This window comes from Diospyros lotus, chromosome 5 (genome assembly GCF_014633365.1).
Source record: "Diospyros lotus cultivar Yz01 chromosome 5, ASM1463336v1, whole genome shotgun sequence".
Lineage (NCBI taxonomy): Eukaryota > Viridiplantae > Streptophyta > Magnoliopsida > Ericales > Ebenaceae > Diospyros > Diospyros lotus.
The window spans coordinates 30,550,365-30,573,383 of NC_068342.1; the positions used below are offsets into that span (position 1 = coordinate 30,550,365).

Consider the following 23,019-nt stretch of genomic DNA (forward strand, 5'->3'; position numbering starts at 1 on the left):
TTTCAAAGTCATAAATTTGTTTTGAATAATAATTAAAGCATAATATTTAAAGTGGTTTAAAACATATGTTGTATATTTTTTTTTTAAATTTTAAAAAGATTTTAAAACACCCAATTCATCAACCTCTTGGGTGTATAATATTCTTAGAAGAATCAGAGCAAGCTCTTTGTCTTTAGCTTAATAGCTATGAGTGATCCTAAGTATTTTAAAAAAAATTAGCTCAAAATGAAGCATATCCTATAGATTTAGTTTTATACTTTGATGGTATCTTTTATAGTCAATGGAAAAGAAGGATTCTTACATATATGTTATCTATTGATTCTAAAATATGGAGGATTACAAAAATTGATTTGTTTAAAAACCAAAGTCTAATTGGAATGAGCATAAAAAATCTTAATTTGTTTTAAATCTCAAAGCCATGAAAATTTTGCATCAAGTTTTGCATGAAAATATTTATACAAAAATCTTTAAGTGCTTAAGTGCTAAGGATATATTGAGTGTTTTTTATTCTATATATCTATCTAATGAGATCTATGAGTGTGTTTATGAGAATATGTAGGTTGAAAATGTTAGAGTTAATGCCCTAATGCTAGATTTAGATGATGTCTAATATATGTAACTTGGGACTAATGATATATATATCTTGAAAATTTAATAAAATATACTCTCATGTTTTATGGTCATATCTTCATTCATACTTCGTCAATTTGTATATGAATGAGTCTCTAGATTTCCTAATAAATGTCTTATTCTTAAGTTGTTAAGAATATATGACAGAGATACTTAAGTTTAGGATTTCTTAAAGATATTTTCAATCCGTAGATTTCTTAGAAGGGTAATATGATTAATCAATTACGGATTGGCACATAGGTTGATATCCTTGATTAGTATGAGTTGCTAATAATAAAGGATGGTGAGGCACATGCCATAATTCATTTGATGAAAATAGTAGACATGTGGGTGAATGCTAGTTGAACACCTGCTGAATGTAATGCAAGTAATTGATCACATGGATAAGAGGATTAATGATTTGATATAGGTTTTGATTGTGCTACTAGTCCTTAGACAAGAGGTAACATAATTGTCTTTGTTTGTGTTAGTTCTCAAATGCTAGATTTATATTACATGGGATGTATGTAATTAGCACTAAATAATGTAATCTTGTTCATATATATTTATATATAGAAGGTCATATCTTGATTCAATCTCTCTGTTTCTCTTAATAAATGAGTCCCCAAATTTCCTAGTAGAGATATTATTCTTAAGTGTTAAGAATATGTGACAAAATCTTTAGTTCAGGATTTCTTAAAGAAATTTTCGATCCTCAGATTTATCATAAGGGGAATATGATTTATCGATCATGGACTGGCACATAGTTTACTACCATTGTTTTTGCATGAGATGCTAATGAGATGAGATAGTGAGTCGTATGCCACATTGCATGAGATAGACATAGTATTCAAGTTTGTCCTCAAAGACTTGCCACCCCAGGTGCTTTTGCTTTGCTAAGCCAAAGAGTTGGAATAAGTGGTTACCACTAACCCAATAGTGGTATAACTTCCACCATTCCTTGAAGATATCCCTATTTGAGGCACAATTTGGATATAAAGCACCAATAATACCTGTTTGTCATGTAATACTCAAGTATTAAAAGGGGGCGGACCAATACTTGTAGCAAAGACATGAGGCACTACAGGTGATAAAGAAAGAATTAACGATAACACAAAACAAGATGAAACAAATGGCAGATAGGATGGGATGAGAACTTTTGAGGTGGGGGATGTGGTCGATTTGAAGGTTAAAAGTTCCAGTGACAAATTTTCTGTACAACCCCCACGACAAAATTAAGTCCCAGGTACTATAAACCATTTCCTATAATGGCCAAGCTAGGGAAGGTTTCATACATGCTGTAGTTACCGAAATGAGTGTTGATTCACCCATTTTTTCACGTCTCCATGTTAACAAAAATCCATGGGGTCTATTGATTTGACTAGCATGGACTTCCATCTCCAGAAGAAGACTCATCAGAAAGAGTGGAGCCACTAGTAGTGGACCAACTTACACCCTGATCACACAATCTGGAAATACCTGCCTAATCTTCTCAGGCAATTCCCTCAAGTTGCCTAACTTTTGCAATTTCTCAAGGACAATAAATGTTTCAAAAGAGTAGGTATTTGCCAAATTCCTAAGGGTAGGATAATAAATGTAATTTCTCTTATGTTATAAAGATTGTACTTGGTTAAGAGCAACCATGCACCATCGAGTGTACATTCACAATTGTTTGTATTCTAGCTAGAGGTTATATGGCCACAGTTAGAGAATGGAGTTATGAAATAAATGACGTGAATATTTTCTCTCCCCATTCTATTATCTCTCTCTCTCATTTTCTCTCTCCCTCTAAATTCTTATCCATTCCTTATTATAACTAAAAGATCCCTTGTGAGATCTTGGATTCTCTCTCCCTCGATTTCCATTAAAACCCTAGGTAAATATATATATATATATTGGGGAGTAAGGGCTACCATGTCAGTGTGTGTGTGTATATATATATATGTTATATGTTTTATTAATTTGTTATGTATAACAGGGGTTATTATATATGTGTGTAGATATATATTATAAACATTTGTGTATGAGTATAAAAGAAAAGAAAAAAAAAGGGCATCAGAAATTGGGGTATTTGGGGCTAGGGTCCTTCTCCTCATTTTCTTCTTCTCCTTGATGTTGTTGTTGCTCGAAGACCCCAAGAGGGGTGGGTGCAAGCTCCAGATTTAGCCATCTCCTTCTCTCTTTAGCTTTGTTATTCGATTGGGTTTGTGGGTTGGACCCATCAAAGGCAAGTTCCTACTCTCTTCTTTCCATATTGTTACAAGTTCTTTTCACCTCTTTTGCATTCAAAAGATTTGTTCTTCCCATCTATAGGATTTGGTGGTTGAAATGCTAATTTTCGGACCCTATTAATTTTCAGACAGATTTTGGCATGCTATACTCTTTAGAGTATAACTTTTTGTGGTTATATCTTATTTGTAATCTTCTTTTTGTTCCGTAAGCTAGACTTCATAAGCTTCGTTTTGACATATTACTTGAATTTTTTGATTGCGTTTTAACCCCATAACAACCTTGTTAATTTCTACTTAAAATCTATAATTTTATTATTGCAGGTAATTTATCCTTGTTTCAATTTTTGGGGAATAATTTATTGTAGTTATTTTTATTTTTAATCCATTTGTTGTTTTAGAAACTATAGATTCTGAGCTTCAATTTAGCTTCATATTTCGTGAGATTTGATTGAGTTATGAATCCAAAATATGCCCTTAAAGTTACCATTCGTAATCTACAAATTTTCTAGAATTTTGCCTAATTAATCGTTTTTGTGTTTGATGTCCTTCCTATGATTGAGATGATGATTCTTACATATTTTACCATGTTTAATCTTGTTGATTTTTCTTAAATACTTAATGTATTTTATTCAAAAACATCAATAGGGTTTTGATTTGCCTTATATTTCTTAAAGAGTGATGCATTTCTTGATTAGGGTGTAGTTTATGCAATATTTTGATGTTATCTTGCATGTATTTTTTGGGTCTCGCATGGTGGTTGCTCATGTTGCCGAGTTTTGCTGTCGACTGTTCGTGTCACAAATGTCGACTGTCGAATGTATGGATGATGGTTGTCGATCGTTGGGGCATGCCTATCGACCGATCATGGAAACCAAATGCTGGCGGTCAACCGTTGAGAGACATTTGTCAACCATTCCGCTCTTATGGTCAACTGTTGCAAGTTATATGTCCACCATGTTGACTGTTGCTTCCTATTATGCTTTGATACTGCCCTAACCATCATTATTAACAATTATTTAGTCCATCAATATTTTAAAAATCGATTAGTCATTATTGAGTGGTAAAAATATAACTATGGGTGAAAAATAGGTATTACATTTAGCCATGAGTGGTAAAATACTTATGATTATGTGGGAGTTTATATATATATATGTATATATCAGAATCATAATAACTATTAATATGTTCATTTGTTAATGTTGCGTTATGGTTGGTTGCCATGGGGTTATATGGGTTGAGAATGTACAATATTAGCATAATGATGTGTATACTGTAATACCTCATTTTCCAGGCATGTTATAACTTGAGACAATTCTAGAATAATAAATTTTTTTTATTCAAAATTAATTCTAACTATATCATTCTTTATATATATCCCAAAATTTTCATTCATCTATCTCGAATGAGAATTATCATAAACATCAAATGCGGAAGCTAAGAATCGAACGAAACATTAACATTAACCAAGAATAAGGTTTATACATCGTCATTCTTCAAAACGTTCGAAATTCAAAGTAGCAGAATTTAAATACATAAGCTACGTAATCGTACAACCAATAGATCATACACTTTCCTAAGTGTCATTACATGCCTCTTTCATCCTCGTTTCTACTACAATCTCCATATAGAACGTTTGAATATTTCAGGAACAAAGTCCAAGTTAGATAATGAATTATCTAAGGGAACAAAATCATCTCATGCGTGTATGCAAATGTAACATGTCATCATTTCTTTCGTCTAAGGTTGACTGCACCCAACTGCTTCTCCCCATTTTTATAGCCTCCTTACCGAGCCGAGGTGTATGTGTGCACCCTTGGTAGAGCAGCGATGTCACTCCGTACTCTCAAATCTTATGTGATGCACGACCAATAATTTTATTGTGTACATATGCGTATTTCATCATCAATATATATGAATGCAATCTACATGATATATAACATAACAACTAACAAGGCTTGCCAACATGATAAAAGCACTTGCATAAAATCGGGTTTACGGTCGGACCACTTACCTTAAACGTATCTTGAAATATCTTTGTTCTCGTGCTTCTAATATACTCAATTCGGAACGTCAGCATACCCTAACGATCATATTTATTCAAAGGTATCAATATTCTTATTTTTCCTAATTTTCTCATAATTTTTCTCTATTTCTTCTTTTATTTCCTCAATAATTCTATACTGAATAAGTCCTTAAACATTTTCCCACCTACCAAAATTCATAAAATAATTTTTGAAAAAAATCACTATCCTTGACTTAGCCTCCCAGGCTTTCTCGGTATAAGTGCGCTAACCTCAAAACATGTGCCTAATCGATTTCCTGGCTCCAAGCATGCTTCTCTAGCCTCAAATTAATTTCTAGAATTTTATAGAATGTTTTCCTATTTTCCCACATTTTTTCGTATTTGCCTTTTCTTTTCTTATTCTTCTTCGTCTTCCCTTGCTTCCTGCACACGATTGCCCCCCCACCGGTCGCTGCCACATTCGCTGGCTTTCCTCAACCTTGCCGGTCATCTTCACACATCTTAGCGGCCCTCATTATGGCCACTTCGGCTGTCGCATTTGCTGCCCAGTTGCTAGAAGTTTGCGGCCATGACTGCCACAAGCTGTTGCAGCCCATTCTAGTCGCCCTCACGGTTGTCTCTGGCCACGAGCATAGGCTCCCAGCTCTCTCTCGATCTCTTTCAATCTCTCATCCCTTTCTTAGCCAAACTTTCTGCCATCCTTACTTCCATTTATTCTCTCCAAATTTCTCAATCTCTCCCTCTATTTATAGGCTCTCTACTACCTTGGCCATCCCTTCTTACATAAACGACACTTCATTTAGCCCTGAAGTTTGCAGAGGCATGACCTCCATGCACATGCACATATTATATATATATATATAACATATTATATAATTCATTATCACAAAAAAAAATACACATTTAAATCTCAAATTTCATCCCTATTTCATTTGAGTATTTCTCTGATTTCTAATACACCCTCAACAATTGAATTAATTTGCATTACGATACTAAAAATCTAAAATTAATAATTCAAGACTTACTCGATAAGGACGATTTCACCTAAGTGTACTCACCGAGCTATTGTTTCATATCGAAACTACCTCAGGGTTGATTCTTATATAAAATTGGAGCCCCCATAAGGTTTCGTTAACTTCCCGGAAGCCCCATATGACGATTCTACTTATGGCTGAAGATAAATTACACTTGAGTTTTTTGAGAAATTCTTGACTATTACATATAGCATATGGAAATGTATGGGCATTGCGTGGAATATTTAGTGAGCATATGTTTGGAAATGTTTGAGTCATGTTGGCATTAATGCACGCATACTTTGATCTCATGTGATTGTGGACCATCATTGGGATGACAAGTGTAGTGAAATGTTCATCCATGAGCATAGTGATATGGGAAGCATGTGGTCATGCACAAATTTATATATATATTTGTAAGTTGATGCGTGTGTATGATAACTATTTAGCGCACTTATTATTTTGCATGACAGCTATGTCCCCGTGGGGGAAATGGATATCCAAAACCAAGTTCAGTAGGCACTTGTCTAGAATGAGGGAGGTTCAGATCGTAATGCTTGCATGATAAAAAACTAGTGCATGGGTGAACAATGATCCACAAGTTGATGATATAGTATTGTTACCCAGATATGGGTGGACGAGCGTTTGGCGCGAGCGAATTACGGCTATGAGCTTGATAAGTGAGACTCGATCCACATGTTAAATATTTAATTAAAATTATGTATATTACCTATATGTTGAGGCCTTGGGTGTCGGTGTGTTATGTATGAGCCCCAATGACCATATGTGAGTAAACGAGCATGCACCTCAATTGCATAGTAATATGAGTCATGGCATGGGTGCATGATTTGGTATATCATGGTATAGATATGATATGGTATATCATGGTATGGGTTCATGATGGGAGGATAATATGTCATGGTGTGTCAAATAAAAAAAAAGTAAATATTCTTTTGTTAGATGGTATCATGATACACTGTATTGGGGGTACTTAATGTAGGTGGAAAATTCCCTTATTGATTCATCCCTTGTTGATTCCATTTATTGTATATTATATTTATTGGGCTTGTGAGTCATATTTATTTTGCATCATTCCAACTAAGGGAACCGTGGATGAGGCAAGCTAGTGTAGCTTTTATTTTAGAATGGTAGTTATGTGTAAAGAGCAATCCCGAACAAAAGATCCGTGGGGGCTTGTGTTGTGGGTAGAAGTGTTTAATTTTGTATTTAGATTTTGTTGTCCTTTTTATTTAGAGATGTATGAGCGGTTAAGGCCTAATGTAAATATTTAATAATAGTGATGTAAATATTTATATTAACCTTCGCTATTATTAAATGCAAAGTATTAGAGCTTGTATATATATAAAAAAAAATTGAGAAAATTTCAAACCGTGACATGAAAAATATATAAGCTTTGCATAACTTATGAATAAAAATTTCATTTGTCATTAGCCTCGTTTCTTTTGGTGGTGGAAGACAAAAACATTAGGGGATTAGACTATAAAAGTGGAACAAATGACATATGACACAACTAGGTTAAGTGAGTGCTAACCATACTCGTTAATAATAGCATCATGTTTCAAGGTTAGTTATTTCTTAAAATGGTGTAAGTTAGTTTGAAATTGAATATTGCCCTAGATTGAAAGCTACACGTGTTTAATTTTGACTTTGTCTATTTTTTTAAATAATATATTTTGTCCTTTATTTTTATGTACTATAATAATTTAGTTCTTGTACTTTAATTAATTTATTACAATTATTAAATTTTTAATCTTGATATAATTTAGTCTTTTGTTTCATTTTTATGCCTTATTTTTAAGGTTGGTTATTTATTCCATACTTCGCTCCATTGGGGCGCATAACACGGTTGGACTACCTTGAACTCGATCTTTTATGCTAGAAAAATTCAAAAATATCATCGTCAATGATGGCAATAGGGTGTGGCAAGCTTGTCTTATCCTCAACCCAAACACAATCCTTACTACTAAAAAATTCAAAATATCATTATCGAATTAGACAAGGTAGAACATAACATAGTTCCATATTCAATGTATGTTAAAAGTTCTAAAATCAGAATTTCTGAAATATTTATATAAAAATATATAAAATAAATATATTTTTTACATTTTTATATATTTGTCTATCTTTAATAGAATATATATATAGAGAGAGAGACTATAAACTATAGACTATTATAGAATATGTAATAAATTTACCTATTGGTGGGCGACTCCAATTAAAAAATAATCAATATTCTCCTAAACTAGGCCAAATAATTTTTGACCCCATCCTAATTAGAACAAAGTGGGGGTGAGTCCTTACAGATTTAGGTCATCTTTTTAACTTTGTTATAATCTATCTTTTCATTTTGATAAAAGATGCCTAATTTTATAGTCTATTCTAATACCTTTATTGGTCACCATTTTATTAAACATCTTGTAAAATATTAAAAATTAGCCTAATTTAAAATTTTTAAAATCTAATTTTTAAGGGGCAATTTGATAAAATAAATTAATAAATAAATTTTTTAATCATTTATGTTAAGTAAGAATTTAAACTATGGGCATAGCTTAAAGTAATACATGACCAAAATAAATAAATTAAATGCTTTGACTCATTTAATTTATGAGTATAGGGGAGAACAAAATAAAGAGAAGAAAATAAAAAAGAAAAATGAAGGTGAAATAAATAAATACAATATTTTTAATTATTTTATCTATTTATTTATGAGATAGTTGGGTATTATTATAAAGTGATGGGGCAGATGGAATTAAATAAATAAATAAATAATGATATTTTATTTATTTAATTATATATAATTGTTGGATAATAAAAAATAAAAGAAAAGAGAAAGAAAAAGAAAAAATATATATATACAAAACGAACAGGATTCGGAACCGGATCCGGAAACAGATCTACTTAGTTTAGTGACGACCCGACGTAATTGGGTCGGATATAAAATGAAAGCTGAAACCCTAAGTTGTACCCCTTCCTTCGGCCAGCCGCATCTCTCTCTCTCTCTCTCAATCTCTCAAAAAGCTCTCTTATTTGGGAGAACGAACGGCCACCCGCCATTAAGGCGCTGCCGACGCCGACAACGGGGTCTTGCATCCCTCGCTGGTAAGGTCTCTAGGATCATTCTCCGTCAACTTTTATGGTTTATGTATATACACGCGATATATATATGCCAGTTTGAGGATGTAAAATCAACTGCTTTAAACTTAGACATACTAAGATTCGTTTGATTTTTGGGATCATTCGTTAGACATACTAAGATGTAAACTTAGACATACTAAGATGTAACCGTTATATTCGTTAGCGACCAAATTGATTAAGTAAGCTTCCAGTTATGCACCCCCAAATCAGTGAATCACAATTGAATTCGAGGGCTTGCTTCCGAAACCCTTCTGGCCTTCTCTCTCTCTCTAGTCTCTACCTTCCATCGCCGTTCTCCCGCGCTGTTGCTCGGTGGTGCCGTCGTCTATCTCTTTCTCATCGACATTCTCGGTGCTCGTCATTCTCAGCGACAACAGTGTAACTTCTATCTCTTTCTCTTTGCCTTGTGTTTCCCTCTTTCAGTCTTCTTCACCGTTTTCACTTTTACTGCCTTTCACCGACATTGATTTGTATATACATCATCTTACACCTTCCTTTCTTTGAATATTCACTTTTTTTTTTGGAGTTCCACTCAATTGTAAGGATTCTCAATTATCAGGGAATTAATGAACTTCACCAAACAAGTTTGCAATTATTATCCACGTTTAATATATTTACTATTCTATCTACTCTTCCTTCCACGCATATATAATTTTGGTTATTTTGACGTATGTGCGTGTGCGTGTGCGTGTGCGTGTGCAAGTTTAGTTTTGTCATTTCAAGTCTTATGGTTTCAACTCCTATTAATATTTCAGGATTTTTCATATTTCAAATTCAACCTTAAAATTAAGACTAAGTTCTACCTAAACTTATTGTTATTTAAGTTGTGATTATTTACTTAGGAAAATAATCACAACTAAAACTCATTTTATTTGTGATTATTTTCTAAATCAAAGCTACCATTTCAATCAGCTTATTAAATAATATTAATTCATTTTTTAAATAAAATTATGTTATTATAAACATATGTTTACAAAAATTAAAGGATATTTTTAATTGTCTCTATAATCTTATGATTTTACGATTCGATTTTATGGACACTTTTTCGACCCCACTTAAAATCTCGAATTTAACAACCTTGTTTATATGTTAACATAATGCATACATGAGGACGGACTAAGTATATGAGTACACTGCTAGTGTATAGGTGCTGTGCATGTATTCACATACTCGTTGTTTACACTAACATGCAAAGCCTATGTGTAACCATGTGACCTATACAGTGTGCACTGACTCATAGCAACTTTTGATGAGACATAATATCATAGCCTGGGAAATTCCATAATGCCAGATTCAATTTGTTTGAGGCAAGGTAGGCGATAACCATGCTAGTGTTGGACACTAGAGTTATCTAGGCACTTATTGGGACTAGCTTATGGATTTTTATTTCTGCTATGATGCTATCCCAATTTTAGTGTGATGATCTTTTGTTCGTGTCATTGTATGGTCTGACCTATACTTTTCCTTTTCTTCCACAACAGGACTTCTCTATATACCGGGCGAGTAGAAAGGCTATGTTATGTTGCTCACATGTATATATTGATGCATCCTATACTCCTTAAATCTGATCATCTTACATGATTTATTTATGAATTGCTTAATGTTTCAAATGCTCATGAAACATTTTCATCCTACTGGAGAGACTTGCATTATGATATATGTAGAAACAGAATGTTTCTTGATTAAAATTATTGCTCCAAGAGGTATGAGTATATATTCAAGAACTCCAAAAAAATCTCCTAAACTTTAGGACTAGATTACACCCCTACTATCTAGGATTTTGATTACATTTATTCTTATGAATCTTATCCAGTAGATTACAACAACAAATAAACAAATTAATGTACAAGTACATAACTTGAATATATCTATCTACTTATCTTGACTTATCTTCTTGCTTGGAGTTTGAATGGCTCCTTATCTCCAACAGCACTATGCACACGTACTTCATACGTACTCCAATAGTCCCATGCACGCTTAAAACACTTCAACAACATATGATGATGATACCCAATTGTTTCTTTGTACTCAGTTTATATAATTGTTATGGGTGTGCTCATAGTTTTGAAAGGCACGAGGCGCAAAGGGTCCTGGAGCCTGAGGCGCGAGGCGCACGAGGCGAGGCTCGCCTTTGCGAAGCGAGGCGCTCCTTTTAGGAAAAAAACTAAAAATCTTGTAAAATCATAAAAAACTATCAAATTATCAATAATAACACATGCATATCATTAATGTTTCATTATCTTCAAATTCTAAACTAACAGCATCAAAGTTAATTCATTCATCATACAATTTCTAAACTAGAAACATTATCAAAGTTCAAACTTAAAGTCTCAAACTCAAACAAGTACCAACCATCGTGCAAAGTTCTAAACAAACATATAAACACTACAAGTCCACAATCAATAAAGAAGTTTTAATCATCATCATCATCATACCCTTCACCAAATTGAAAATCATCATCTTACGGTGCCATATTTTGCTCATCCTTGATTCCTTGTTATTTTTCTTCTTTTGCATGTACTCTCCAATCTCTTGTTTTATTGATGGAGGACATTTTTGGAATAGCTTTAGTATTCTCCACAATCAATAAACACTACAAGTCCACAATCAAGAAAATGCTTTCATTTTGAAAAATGCTATTTTTCTAGGTTTGGAAGATTAGCGCATTTTTTCTAAGTCTGGAAGATTAGGGCATTATAAGGAGACATATAAGAAAATGTTTTCATTTTGAAAAACTAACTCCCGGTATTTTGATAGTTAATATTCATTGTTGTTAAAATGATTTTTAATGAATTTTTCAAGAAATAGTAGGTATGTATTTTGGGGGTGGTAAAATCGCTAAATCCTGAATTTGTACTAAAATCAAAATTCTATTTTCTTATTGTTATGGATTTTGATTTTTTAGATATTTTTATTTAATCCAAATGGGGGGTACTTTCTTATTTACATTTATGTATTAAAGTAAATGTCCACATATTTTACCTTCCATTTACTTAAACTAAAGAAATGTAAATAAGTAGTGATGTATACATGCTAAAACTGAGAAGAGGGGATGCTGGAGAGGAGAGAAAGAAATGATGTAGGCAGGATGCAGGCGCGGTTTTCATGAGGCTCGCCTAGGCGCGCCTCAGCGCCTCACCTTGCAAGGCGCGCGCCTCGCAGAAACCGCCTCGCCTCAGCCCAGGTGAGGCGCCAAACTGGCGCCTTAAGGCGCCTTGCGCCTAGGCGCACCTTTAATAACTATGGGTGTGCTGCATTTTGTTTCAAATTATGATGTTTATAGATGATTTCAGTATTAGGTATAGTGCGACGGACTAGTTTAGAACTTTGGTGTTCTCAACTATTCCTTGCTCACAATAGTTGTTGTACAAACATGCTAGAGGCATGCAAAGGTTCACAGTGCCATGATCATCATAATACTGAAAGCATGGTACTGTGATTTCACTATTATTATTGCTATTTTGATTGAAGATATGTAAGATGGTTCTACCAGCTGTTCCCACATTTGTTGCATTCATGCTTTCTTATGGCTGTTTGCTAATAAAATGGTTTTCAAATAATAAAATGCGTAGAGATCTTAAGTACCCTGATGAGCAGACTCATAGGTAGTCTAAAAAGGACATTGCATCACTGATTCAGGAGCAATAAAAAAATTATTAGCAGGGTTACTTTTGTAATTTTGCATATTTTATTATTTTCGCAGCTTTTTGGTCATGTTATTTTTATTTGGATTCAGATTATGTTGTTATGGTTTTTAGAGTCTTATCTTAAAGCCCGTGTTTTCCTCATGGGCCTAGGAGTAGTAGAAGGTGTCTAGACAAATTAGGAAACTAAACCCTAATGCTTGTGGGTTAATTTAGGAGGACTATTTAAATAGTTGTAATGTTTTCCCTAGGGTTAATTTTTGGCAGTTTTACTATCAGAAGAACTGTCTTCCTTGTTCCTGGATGCTTAACCAGATGTCAACCCCTGTTTGGTTGAAGAACCAGTCACTTTAAGCTGTGTTTCAGATCTATTTTAACCTTCTTCTCTTAGGATTTTCTCTCTGCAACTTGGTAAATTTTATTCTAGACTCCTTCATCAATCGCCCAGTGTGTATTTACTTTTCCTTTAGCATGTTTTCACACCTATGCTATTGTTACTTATTTGATTACTAAAATACATAATATTACATCAGTACTCATGATCTCCTTGATGCATGCTTCTCTGCATTCTCACCTAGCAGGCATAACATACCTTTTACTTGCAAGTCCACAAGACTCAATCCCGTTGATTAACATTTTTTAGTGGTAGTTGATATCAGTATAACTGGCTTTTGGCATGGACCTCTAGCTTTATAGTCTTGGTATTTCAATTGTATAGGCACGCTTTGCGAGCATACATTGCATCATTTTGTTTCTTGTACATGACATGGTTTGTACCTTTATTTTGGGTTACTATTGGTACATTCTTTTATATTGTTATATGGTATTTTGAGACAATTTTGTTCATCATGATGTTCAGATCTTGGTTATACACGTTGATTAGATGGATGTTCATTCCCATCTCATTTATGTGTCATGGTTTATTGTCATTTTCATTGATCAGCAGTATTAACCATCTATCATTTTGTGGATGCTCATGTATCACAGTTGTACACTTGGCTCACTAGTACCAAGGTGGAGCTTGCCCTGTCTTGGGATTAGTGCCAGTCATAGGCCCCAGAATTCAGGTCATGACAATTTTTTTTTTTTTTTTTTTCTGAAGATGTCATTGGAACTTTATTTTATCGCTCCCTTGTTAGAGGGTTGCATCATGAAGGGCAAATGGTGTAAAATTTTGTCACATTGTTTTATTTGCATGGATTTGTATTGTCATTGTGACTTTTAGAAGTCAATTAGCATTATGGATGTCATGTTACTAGCCCTAACTTGGTTAGGATAAGGTGCTGTTGACTTTGACAATGATATTTTTGTTTCTAATCTATTTCATGTATGATAATAAGTCTTTGTTTCTTATTAAAATTTCATTTAGTACATAGATTTATATAGAGGAATATTTTTTGATTTCAGGCTTAAGTTACATTTTATTTTCTCAAGAATGGATGCTCAGGCAAGAAAGAAAGCCTTGTATCGTGCAAAATTGAGTGCTAATAAACTAGAGAAGCGCATAGAATCTCCCCTTGTGAGGTAATTTTCTCCATTCCCACATCGTTATGGTACGCACATGCTCTCTTGCAATGCATTAACGCTGGCAAGACCTTGTGCCTATTTTCATTAACATTTAATGTCCACCTAGAAGCTAAATTTCACTAATTCAACTTGTTATGGAAGATGGTATGTGTGCACTGTGTTATCTGTTGTGTGCCATTAAATATTGTTTTTTCACAAAATTTTGTGGGATTTGGAATTAATTTGGTTACCAGAGTTGTTGGCTTGTAGTGTAGTTGTTTCTACAGTAGCTATACCAAATTGCGAATTTCATGTAGGTTGGTGCTACTAGTTGTTTAAGTTCTTGATATCACTAATTGGTTAGTTGAGAAAGCCTAGGTAAAAGGAAAAGGACTTAGCTTGTGCACTTTAAAACCAAATCTACATGTAAGAAGATGCACATCTGTGCTAGGAAAATGAAAGTCATTTACCCAAACATTTCATTTTTTTGAGCTTAAGATATATTAGAAGAACCAAAAAAATATCTTTACAATTTGGAGGTGTTCAATCCCTTGTTGGTTGAGGATAAATTTTTTTCATTATTTAAAATATAATCTTAGGTTGGAAGTATCATTGAGGTGGAGGAATAGGTAGGTTTGAGGTAGTCCTTGATAAAATTAAGCTGCTTTTGTAGCATAAACAATTTGTTTAAAGAATTTTCTCTGGGCTAAGTTTACCAGTCATGACCCTTCCAGTTAATGCTGAATGGCTTTATAAGGTCTTCAGATCTGACAACGTCAATTCTCTGCTAATTGAGAGAATTGGACAAAACTTAGGGAGAAATGTGAGAAGGATTTAGAGAAAGAGAGGGAAAATAGAAGTAGGAGAGAGAGAGAGAGAGAGAGAGAGAGAGAAATTGAGAGAAAGAAATAGAGAATTCGTTGGAAAACTGCTTTGATGCCTTTTCATTCAGCTGGATTAGGTTTTTATACTAATCCAAGCAGTTTAGTTTGGGGCCAATAATGATGCCAATACAGACGTACAAGCTTGAACAGCCTGTTACAGTACAGCTACTGTAACTACCATGCCAAAAACTTATACAAATATTAAGTTCATAACAATTCCTCCCCCCTTTAAAATTTCTTGTCCTCAAGAAATAGAGAGAAGGCAGGAAGCTTGAAGAAATTGAGTAAGCAAATCGGGTAAATACTCCCAAGTATTGTGTTGGGGATCTAGGTTCAACCTAGGGGTTTGAGTGGAAATTGGAAGAAATATATAGAGAGAGAGGGAGATGAACCTAGGATTTTGAGTGGAAATTGGAAGAAATAGAGAGAGAGAGAGATAATTCAGAAGAACAGAGGGAGTAAGATCCGAAGAACAGAGGAAGAGAGAGAAAAGGGAGAAGAACAGAGAATATGTAGGGAGAAAATGAGAGGGACTTCAAATAACTTCTTGATGATTGATATTCTCGGCACTGTGATATAGCTTTGTATATAAAGCTATCCAACAGTTTACAAAGCGGTTATCACTACTCTTTTACTTCTCCACTACTTCATAACTGCAAATAATACTCCTAACTGTAAATAATAATTGCAATTAAACTACAATTACTATTATATCCTTAGGGGTGTGACATATTGTTATCAAGATGGTGGTGAGACTATTGAACCAAAACCTGTGTTAAGGGAGTTCCATGCCTGTAAATGACCCCTTTTGTACATAATGAAGGTCGGTTCCACTGTAGGAGGAGCATCAAGAACAAATCATGGCAAAGGACTAATCGACTGTGAACCCACTGATTTTTAAGCAGTGAAACATGAAATACTAGATGAATTTGAGTGTCAAGAGGCAACTGGAGCTTGTAAACTACAGTTCCAAACTTAGCTACAATAGGAAAAGGGTCATAGAATTTTGGACTTATCTTGGAAACTTGCCTGTGAGAAAGAGCCCATTGATGGGAGGGTTTCAACTTTAGATAAATCATATCACCCAAGGCAAACTCCCTTTCGCTTCGTCTTCGGTCAGCAAATTGCTTTATCCTAATTTGAGTAGTTGCTAATTCCTTTCATATCACCTGTAATACATCCTGTCGCTGCTGTAAATAAGTATCAACAACAGCTACTGATGTAGATTACAGAGTGGCAGGTAAAAGGGGAGGCTTATAACCATATAAAGCCTCAAAAGGGGACATTTTAATGGAACTGTGATAGCAAGAATTGTATCACCACTGGGCCAAAGAAGGCCATTTGTGCCAAACCCTTGGCTGTAGAAAACAGACAATGGAGATAAGTCTCCAAACATTGATTGACCTTTTCTATTTGGCCATCTGATTTTGGGTGATAGGTAGTAGACATAGTTAATTGGGCGCCCAAAGATTTAAAAAGTTCCTGCCACAGCCACAATGGGCTTGTAAAAACCGTATCCCTGTCAGAAACTATAGATTGTGGAATTCCATGTAAGTTGACAATTTGATCTAAGAATATCCTGGCCACTTCTTGAGCTGTAAAAGGATGTGAGAGACTAAGAAAATGGGCAAATTTAGTGAATCGATCCACCATCACCAAAATACAGTCTTTGCCCTCTAATTTAGGCAATCCCTCCACAAAATCCATAGATACACTTGTCCAAGCCTGCAAAGGCGTTGCCAAATGGCTGTAATAAACCAGGAGCTGCCTCTGTTTCATGCTTTCTACGTTGGCAAACATCACAAGGCATCATAAAATCCGTCACGTTTCTCTTCAAATGTGGCCAATAAAATATCTTCTTCACCTTATGGTAAGTGTTCTGAATACCTGAATGTCCTCCCAAAGGTGATCCATGCTAAGATTGCAGGATTTTTTCCTTGATCACAATCTCCAATCACCAATCTGCCATGGGACCTAATTAATCCATTAGCCATTGTATAACCTGGTATTCTAGAAAAATCAATTCCTTAGACCAGTCGGCTAACTCATAGCTAGCTGTCACCTCCTGCAACCAATCAGGAATAATGGATGTGATGGCTGCAGAAGTCCCTTCTTCAAAACATCAGGGCAAGGCATTAGCAGCTAGGTTTTCCTTTCCTTTTTTGTATTGGATTGTATAATCGAGGCCTAACAGCTTAGTCATCCCCTTCTTTTGTAGTTGAGTATGTAGTTTTTGCTGCAGTAAACAGTTTAAGCTCTCATGGTCAGTTTGAATAATAAACTGCCTACCTTCAAAATAATGCCTCCATTTATCCACAGCTATTAAAACAGCTGACAATTCTGTCTTAAATGCTTAACCCCAAATGTTTAGGAGCTAAAGCTTGGCTTGTAAAGGCTAGTAGTTGCCCTTCCTACATAAGTACAGCCCCAACTCCTGAATTACCTGCACCAGTGTCCAGCACAAAAGGTTTATTAAAATCTGGTAAAGCCAAGACTGGAACTTCACTCATGGCCATTTTCAATTTAACAAAAGCTTCTTCAGTCTGTGGATTCCAATTAAAATTATCTTTCTTCAACAGTTGTGTCAGGGGCTTACTAATAATACCATAATTTCTAACAAATCTCTTGTAATATCCAGTTAGTCCCAAAAATTCCCTCACAGCCTTTACATTGGTAGGTCTTGGCCAAGAAAGCATTGCAGCCAGCTTCTTATGGTCAGTACTTACCCCAAGATTAGAGATTATATGCCCCAAATATTCCACATGGCCTTGAGCAAAAGCACACTTTGTCTTCATCACATACAATTGGTTAAGTCCAAGGACGTCAAATGTAGTTTCTAGGTGGTTAAGATGTTGAACATGAAGCGAGAGCTTTAAGGTCGGAAAGAAAGAAAAATCGAGATGAAGAAGACCTCAAACAAAAATTGTTATTGAAAGATAGAGAAAATTACTACTTCAAAACAACTAAGGACTTGACTGTCCTTATATACAACTAAATTATAACTACCACCTAACAAACACAAGCACAACTTAACTGATGGCCAACCACAATAGTAAATAAGAAACAAAAGACAACAGAAATAACATCAGCTACTCTTCCACACTCCCTCTCAAATCAGGCTCCCTTGGCAGCATTGAGCCTGCTGGACCACCTGCAGCTGGTGTAAACAACAATAGTACTTTAGAATTAGCACAAACAACAGGTTGAGAGGGACTCATAAGTGACTGCCAAAGCCTTAGCTTGTTGCTCATAAATAAAAACCGATCCCTTGTTAAACCCTTTGTAAAGATATCAGCCACCTGATGAAGAGTAGGTACATACCAAACATCAACATCTCTATTTTCAATTTTCTCACGGACAAAATGCACATTAATTTCAATGTGCTTTATTCTGGAGTGAAAAACAGGGTTCTCAGTCATACTCTTAGTTGCCAGGTTGTCACACCACAAGATAGGAGTTTTCTCACAAGGATACCCCAGCTCTGACAGCAATGACTTTAGCCACAGGATTTTTGTAACCCCTTGGGCCACTGCTCGGTACTTTGCTTCTCTTACTGACCGAGCCACCACTGATTGCTTCCTAGAACCCTAGACCAGTAAATTACAGCCAAGAAACACACACAATCCACTGGTAGACTTGCGGGTCACCTTACACCCGGCATGATCCGCATCTGTAAAAACAATTAGAGACATCTTGAGGAGAAGGTGTAAACATTAGCCCCAGATGAGGAGTACCCTTAAGATACCTCAACAATCTTTTGCAGGCTTGCCAGTGTTGAACTTTAGGAGTTGAAAGAAACTGGCTCAGTTTATTGACTGTGAATGCAATATCTGGCCGAGTGTAAGTCAAATACTGTAGGGAGCCTATCATGGTTCGATAAAATGAAGGCTTAAAAATCTCAACTTCATCAGTCAAAGATAGGATCGAAGTCATAGGTGTTGGACAAGGTTTACAGTTATCCATCCCTGCTTTCTTTAACAAATCCATAGTGTACTGGGATTGTGTGAGATAAAGACTAGTGGAGTTTCTATACACTTAAAACCCAAGAAAGTAGTTTACTGACCCAAGAGTTTTAAGTGCAAAATTCCTGTCCAAATCATGAATACACTTTTGAAGAGCCAAGGAGTCTGAACCAGTCACCAAAATATCGTCAACATATACTAAGACAAACAACACATAACGAGAAGTCCTGTTGAAATAATCGCACAACTATCTCTCTCAATGACACTCGTACTTACAAGTAACCTACCCATAGAATCTCTCAATCCCTTACAGTAACAAGAATTAAGAAAACACAGAAAGAACGAACACAAAATAGTAAACAAGAACACCAACACATTTATCCTGATTCGGTCCTTTAAAGAAGACCTACATCTAGACTGCCTGAGGCACTTATCTTCACTATCTTGAATGAAACCCAAGGATTACATGCACTACAACTCACAATAGTCTTGTACCCAGAACTGCAGCGAGTTTCCCTACCCAAGAATACAAAGATATACCCTCTTAGCTCTCAAGTAAAACCTTGCGCATACTCCTCTTACTTTCTCACCACAAGACAGAAAAGACATACATTAAAGCCTCTCACCCGACCTCTATTTATACACCATAGAGGCGGTAAACAGAAAACTAACTAAAAGACTTGTTAGTTACAACCAACTAACCGATCTGCAGCTAACTAACCCTTCTAGAAACAAACCTTCTAGAATAACACAAGTGATATACAAATGCTAACAGAAAATAACCCCCTCTCGAGACAAAAGCTAATATAATACAAGTGAGTACAACAAGCCCTTTTAATGAAAAGAGAGGCATCAGAAACTGCCTTCTTAAAACCCCACTGCTGTAAGGCTCCCTTTAGCTTATTATACCAAGCACGAGGGGCTTGGCGCAGTCCATACAAGGACTTTTTCAACCGACAAACGTGGGTAGGAAACTCAGAGCTAACGAACCCTTCTGGTTGCCTCATAAAAACAGCCTCACCAAGATCACCATTCAAAAAGGTATTGTTGACATCAACCTGCTGAATATCCCAACCAAAGGTGACTGCCAAAGAGAACAAAACCCTAATAGTAAGAGGCTTAACCACTGGATTAAAGGTCTCATTTGCAATCAATCCATCAGAATTATATTTCACTTGAAACACCCATTTGCAATCAATCAAGTTCATATTAGAAGAAAATGGGACCAAAACCCATGTCTGATTGCATTGAAGAGTAGTATATTCTTCATTCATTGCTCTAACCCACTTAGGATCTAAGAAAGCCTATTGAACTGAATTTGGTTCTGAGGTGCTTACTAAAGATGTTTGGCCTTGGATCGGGTGATCATAGGATGAATGGATGGAGCAGGAGTAGGCTTAGAGTTAGAATGCTTAGGGTGATCGGGTTGAAGAGAAAATGGAGCAAATCGCAAACACTTTGAAGGTATAGGTAAGGATTAAGCAAAAGGATTATCAGATATGCGGGAAGGAACAACAAAGGACAAATGAGAGGACTGTGCTGCTTGAGGATATACCGAAGATGAAGGATGGACAGGAAAAGAAGAAATGGAATGAAGAGTAGAAGTAGATTGACCAGAACAAGCATTTGAAACAGAAGATGTAGACGTGCAATTTGAAGAGGAAGTCCACAATGTAGAATAAGGAAATTCCCCCGAATTAAACTTGACATGATGAGAAATATACTCTCCTTGAGGGGTGCAAACACTTGAAACCAACATGCACATGGCTATAGCCTAGAAATACACATTTGGTTGAATGAAATTGAAATTTGTGCTTGTAATAGGGTCGAAAAAAGGGAAAACAAGCATAGCCAAATGATTGTAATTGCATATAATCAAGCTCTTTATGGTAAGGACTGAAATTTTAAGGGAGAAGCTGGCAAGAGATTAATGATATGGACAACAGTTGTAAGCGCTTCGACCCAAAATTTTAAGGGCATTTGAGCATGAGCTAATAAGGTAAGGCCCATTTCAGCTATGTGGCGATGTTTACGCTCAACCACACCATTCTGTTGGTGTGTATGAGGACAAGTAAATCTAGATTGAATGCCACAAGCAGTAAGATAAGGTATGGAAGCTTTGAACTCACCACCATTGTCAGTTTGAAGAGCTTTGAGTTTGGTATTATATTGGAGTTCGGCAAGCTTGTGAAATGTTTTAAAAATGGCTAAAGCATCAGAATTTAATCTCAAAGGATATAGCATGTGTACCTTGTGTAGGCATTAACAAAAACAATATAGTATCTAAACCCCTCAGTGGAGAGCACTGGTGTTGGTCCCCATAGATCGGAATAAACAAGTTCTAGGGGAGCTTTGGCTATAATTATGCAATCATCAAAAGAAATTTGATGCATTTTGCCTATCTTGCAAGAATCACAAAAGAACATATTCGAACTTGAACAAGGAAGACCAATCTTATTCAACACAAGTCGGAGTACATGTAAAGAAGGATGCCCTAATTTGGCGCCCTAATTTGGCGTGCCATTGCTGACAAATTTTAGAAACATAGGAAGCAATAGGAAAAGAGGACTCAGTAGACAAAACTGGTCCTTTACATTTACATTTATTTGAAAAAGAACAATCTACAGACAAGAAAGCTGCTGGTATTCTTGACCTAGAAACAAAACCAGACACCAATCTAGGATCAACAGGATCAAATGTTGGAACAAGGTGATACAATTCATCTTTAAGAATCCCTCGAAGCAGCACATGACCTGACTCCTTGTCCGTAACAAAACAAAAGTCAGCATGAAATTCAGTAATCAAGTTATGATCCTTAGTCAATTGAGACACTAATAAGATTCCGTTGTATAGAGGGAACATGCAACACATTAGGTAAGGACATGAAGGTTTGAGGAGAAGTTTGTGTGCACAAGTGACTAGAGCCAATAAGAGAGATAGGTAACTTCTTACCGTTGCCAACTACAACTCTATCATTGCCACCATAAGGAGAGTGAATGGACAGGTTGTTTAGGTTGGAGGTGATATGATTTGTGGCACCAGAATCCACAATCCACAAAGTGTCACCATGAGAGGTTGATGTAGGAGAAAACTGAGAGGCAGAGAATGAAGAGGAAATGTTTGAAGATGATGGCAAGCTACCATAGTAAGCCTCAGAACTATCAGCTAAGTAGGCTTCATTAGAGCCGATGGGATGAGCCACGAATGACTGAGGATTATGTACCAAAGAACCATTGCCTCTACCAAACTAAGGAGGACCAAAATTAGGATTAGGAGGTAATGATGAGCTCCTCTAAAAGTTTCGATCAAACCAATGGTAACAACGGTCAGCCAAATGATCAGGCCTTCCACAAAGCCTACAATACATTCTACGTCTAGAGGATTGGCCACGTCCTCTATAATTTCCACCTCTAGGACCAACACCACCTCTAAACACTCCAGAATCATCCTTTGTCCACTGTGAGGTCAAATTAACACTGGTAGATCCAATGTTATAAACAGAAGAAACACTGGAGGTATTCTTAGCAGCAAGCCGCTATTCATGCATTAATAAAAGGTATTGAACTTTGTCTATGTCAATATCATCAATCTGGTATGTGATTAGACTTATGACAGTCTCAAATTCACTATCCAAGCCATGCAAAATGGCCATCAACAATTTTCTATCATTCAACGACTCTCCAATAGTAGCTAGGGTGTGTCCAATACTTTTAAGTTTCAGAATGTAATCAATGACTGACATATCATTCTTCTTCATAGACCTTAATTGTTGTTTTAATTGGAAAGATTTTGCAATAGTTTGTTGTGAGTATAAGTTTTCAAGCACACTCCAAACTTCAGATGAAGACTCACAGTGAATAACTTGCGCTAAAACATCCTTCTCCATAGTCGAAAATAACCAGCCTAAGAGAAGTTGATCTGACCTGATCCAACTGATATAATCAGGATTTAGCACCTGAGCATCATGATTTGGATTCTCTGGATCGCGAAT

General features: G+C 35.6%; 1 protein-coding gene across 8 annotated transcripts in view; it reads left to right on the top strand.

Annotated features, from left to right (window-relative positions):
- Positions 1-8,848: 8,848 nt before the first annotated feature.
- Positions 8,849-23,019, top strand: part of LOC127802322 (protein ABA AND ROS SENSITIVE 1) — a 36,660-nt gene continuing 22,489 nt past the window's right edge. For 4 of the 8 annotated variants that reach the window (XM_052338065.1, XM_052338062.1, XM_052338064.1 and 1 more), the window contains exons 1-3: positions 8,849-8,996; positions 13,664-13,743; positions 14,084-14,200. In XM_052338065.1, the coding sequence (XP_052194025.1) occupies positions 14,112-14,200 (89 nt within the window). In that variant the 5' untranslated portion in view covers positions 8,849-8,996; positions 13,664-13,743; positions 14,084-14,111. Of the gene's footprint in view, positions 9,002-10,513; positions 10,532-13,663; positions 13,744-14,083; positions 14,201-23,019 lie in introns of all 8 variants that reach the window. The other 4 variants (XM_052338058.1, XM_052338059.1, XM_052338060.1 and 1 more) reach the window with 4 other exon arrangements.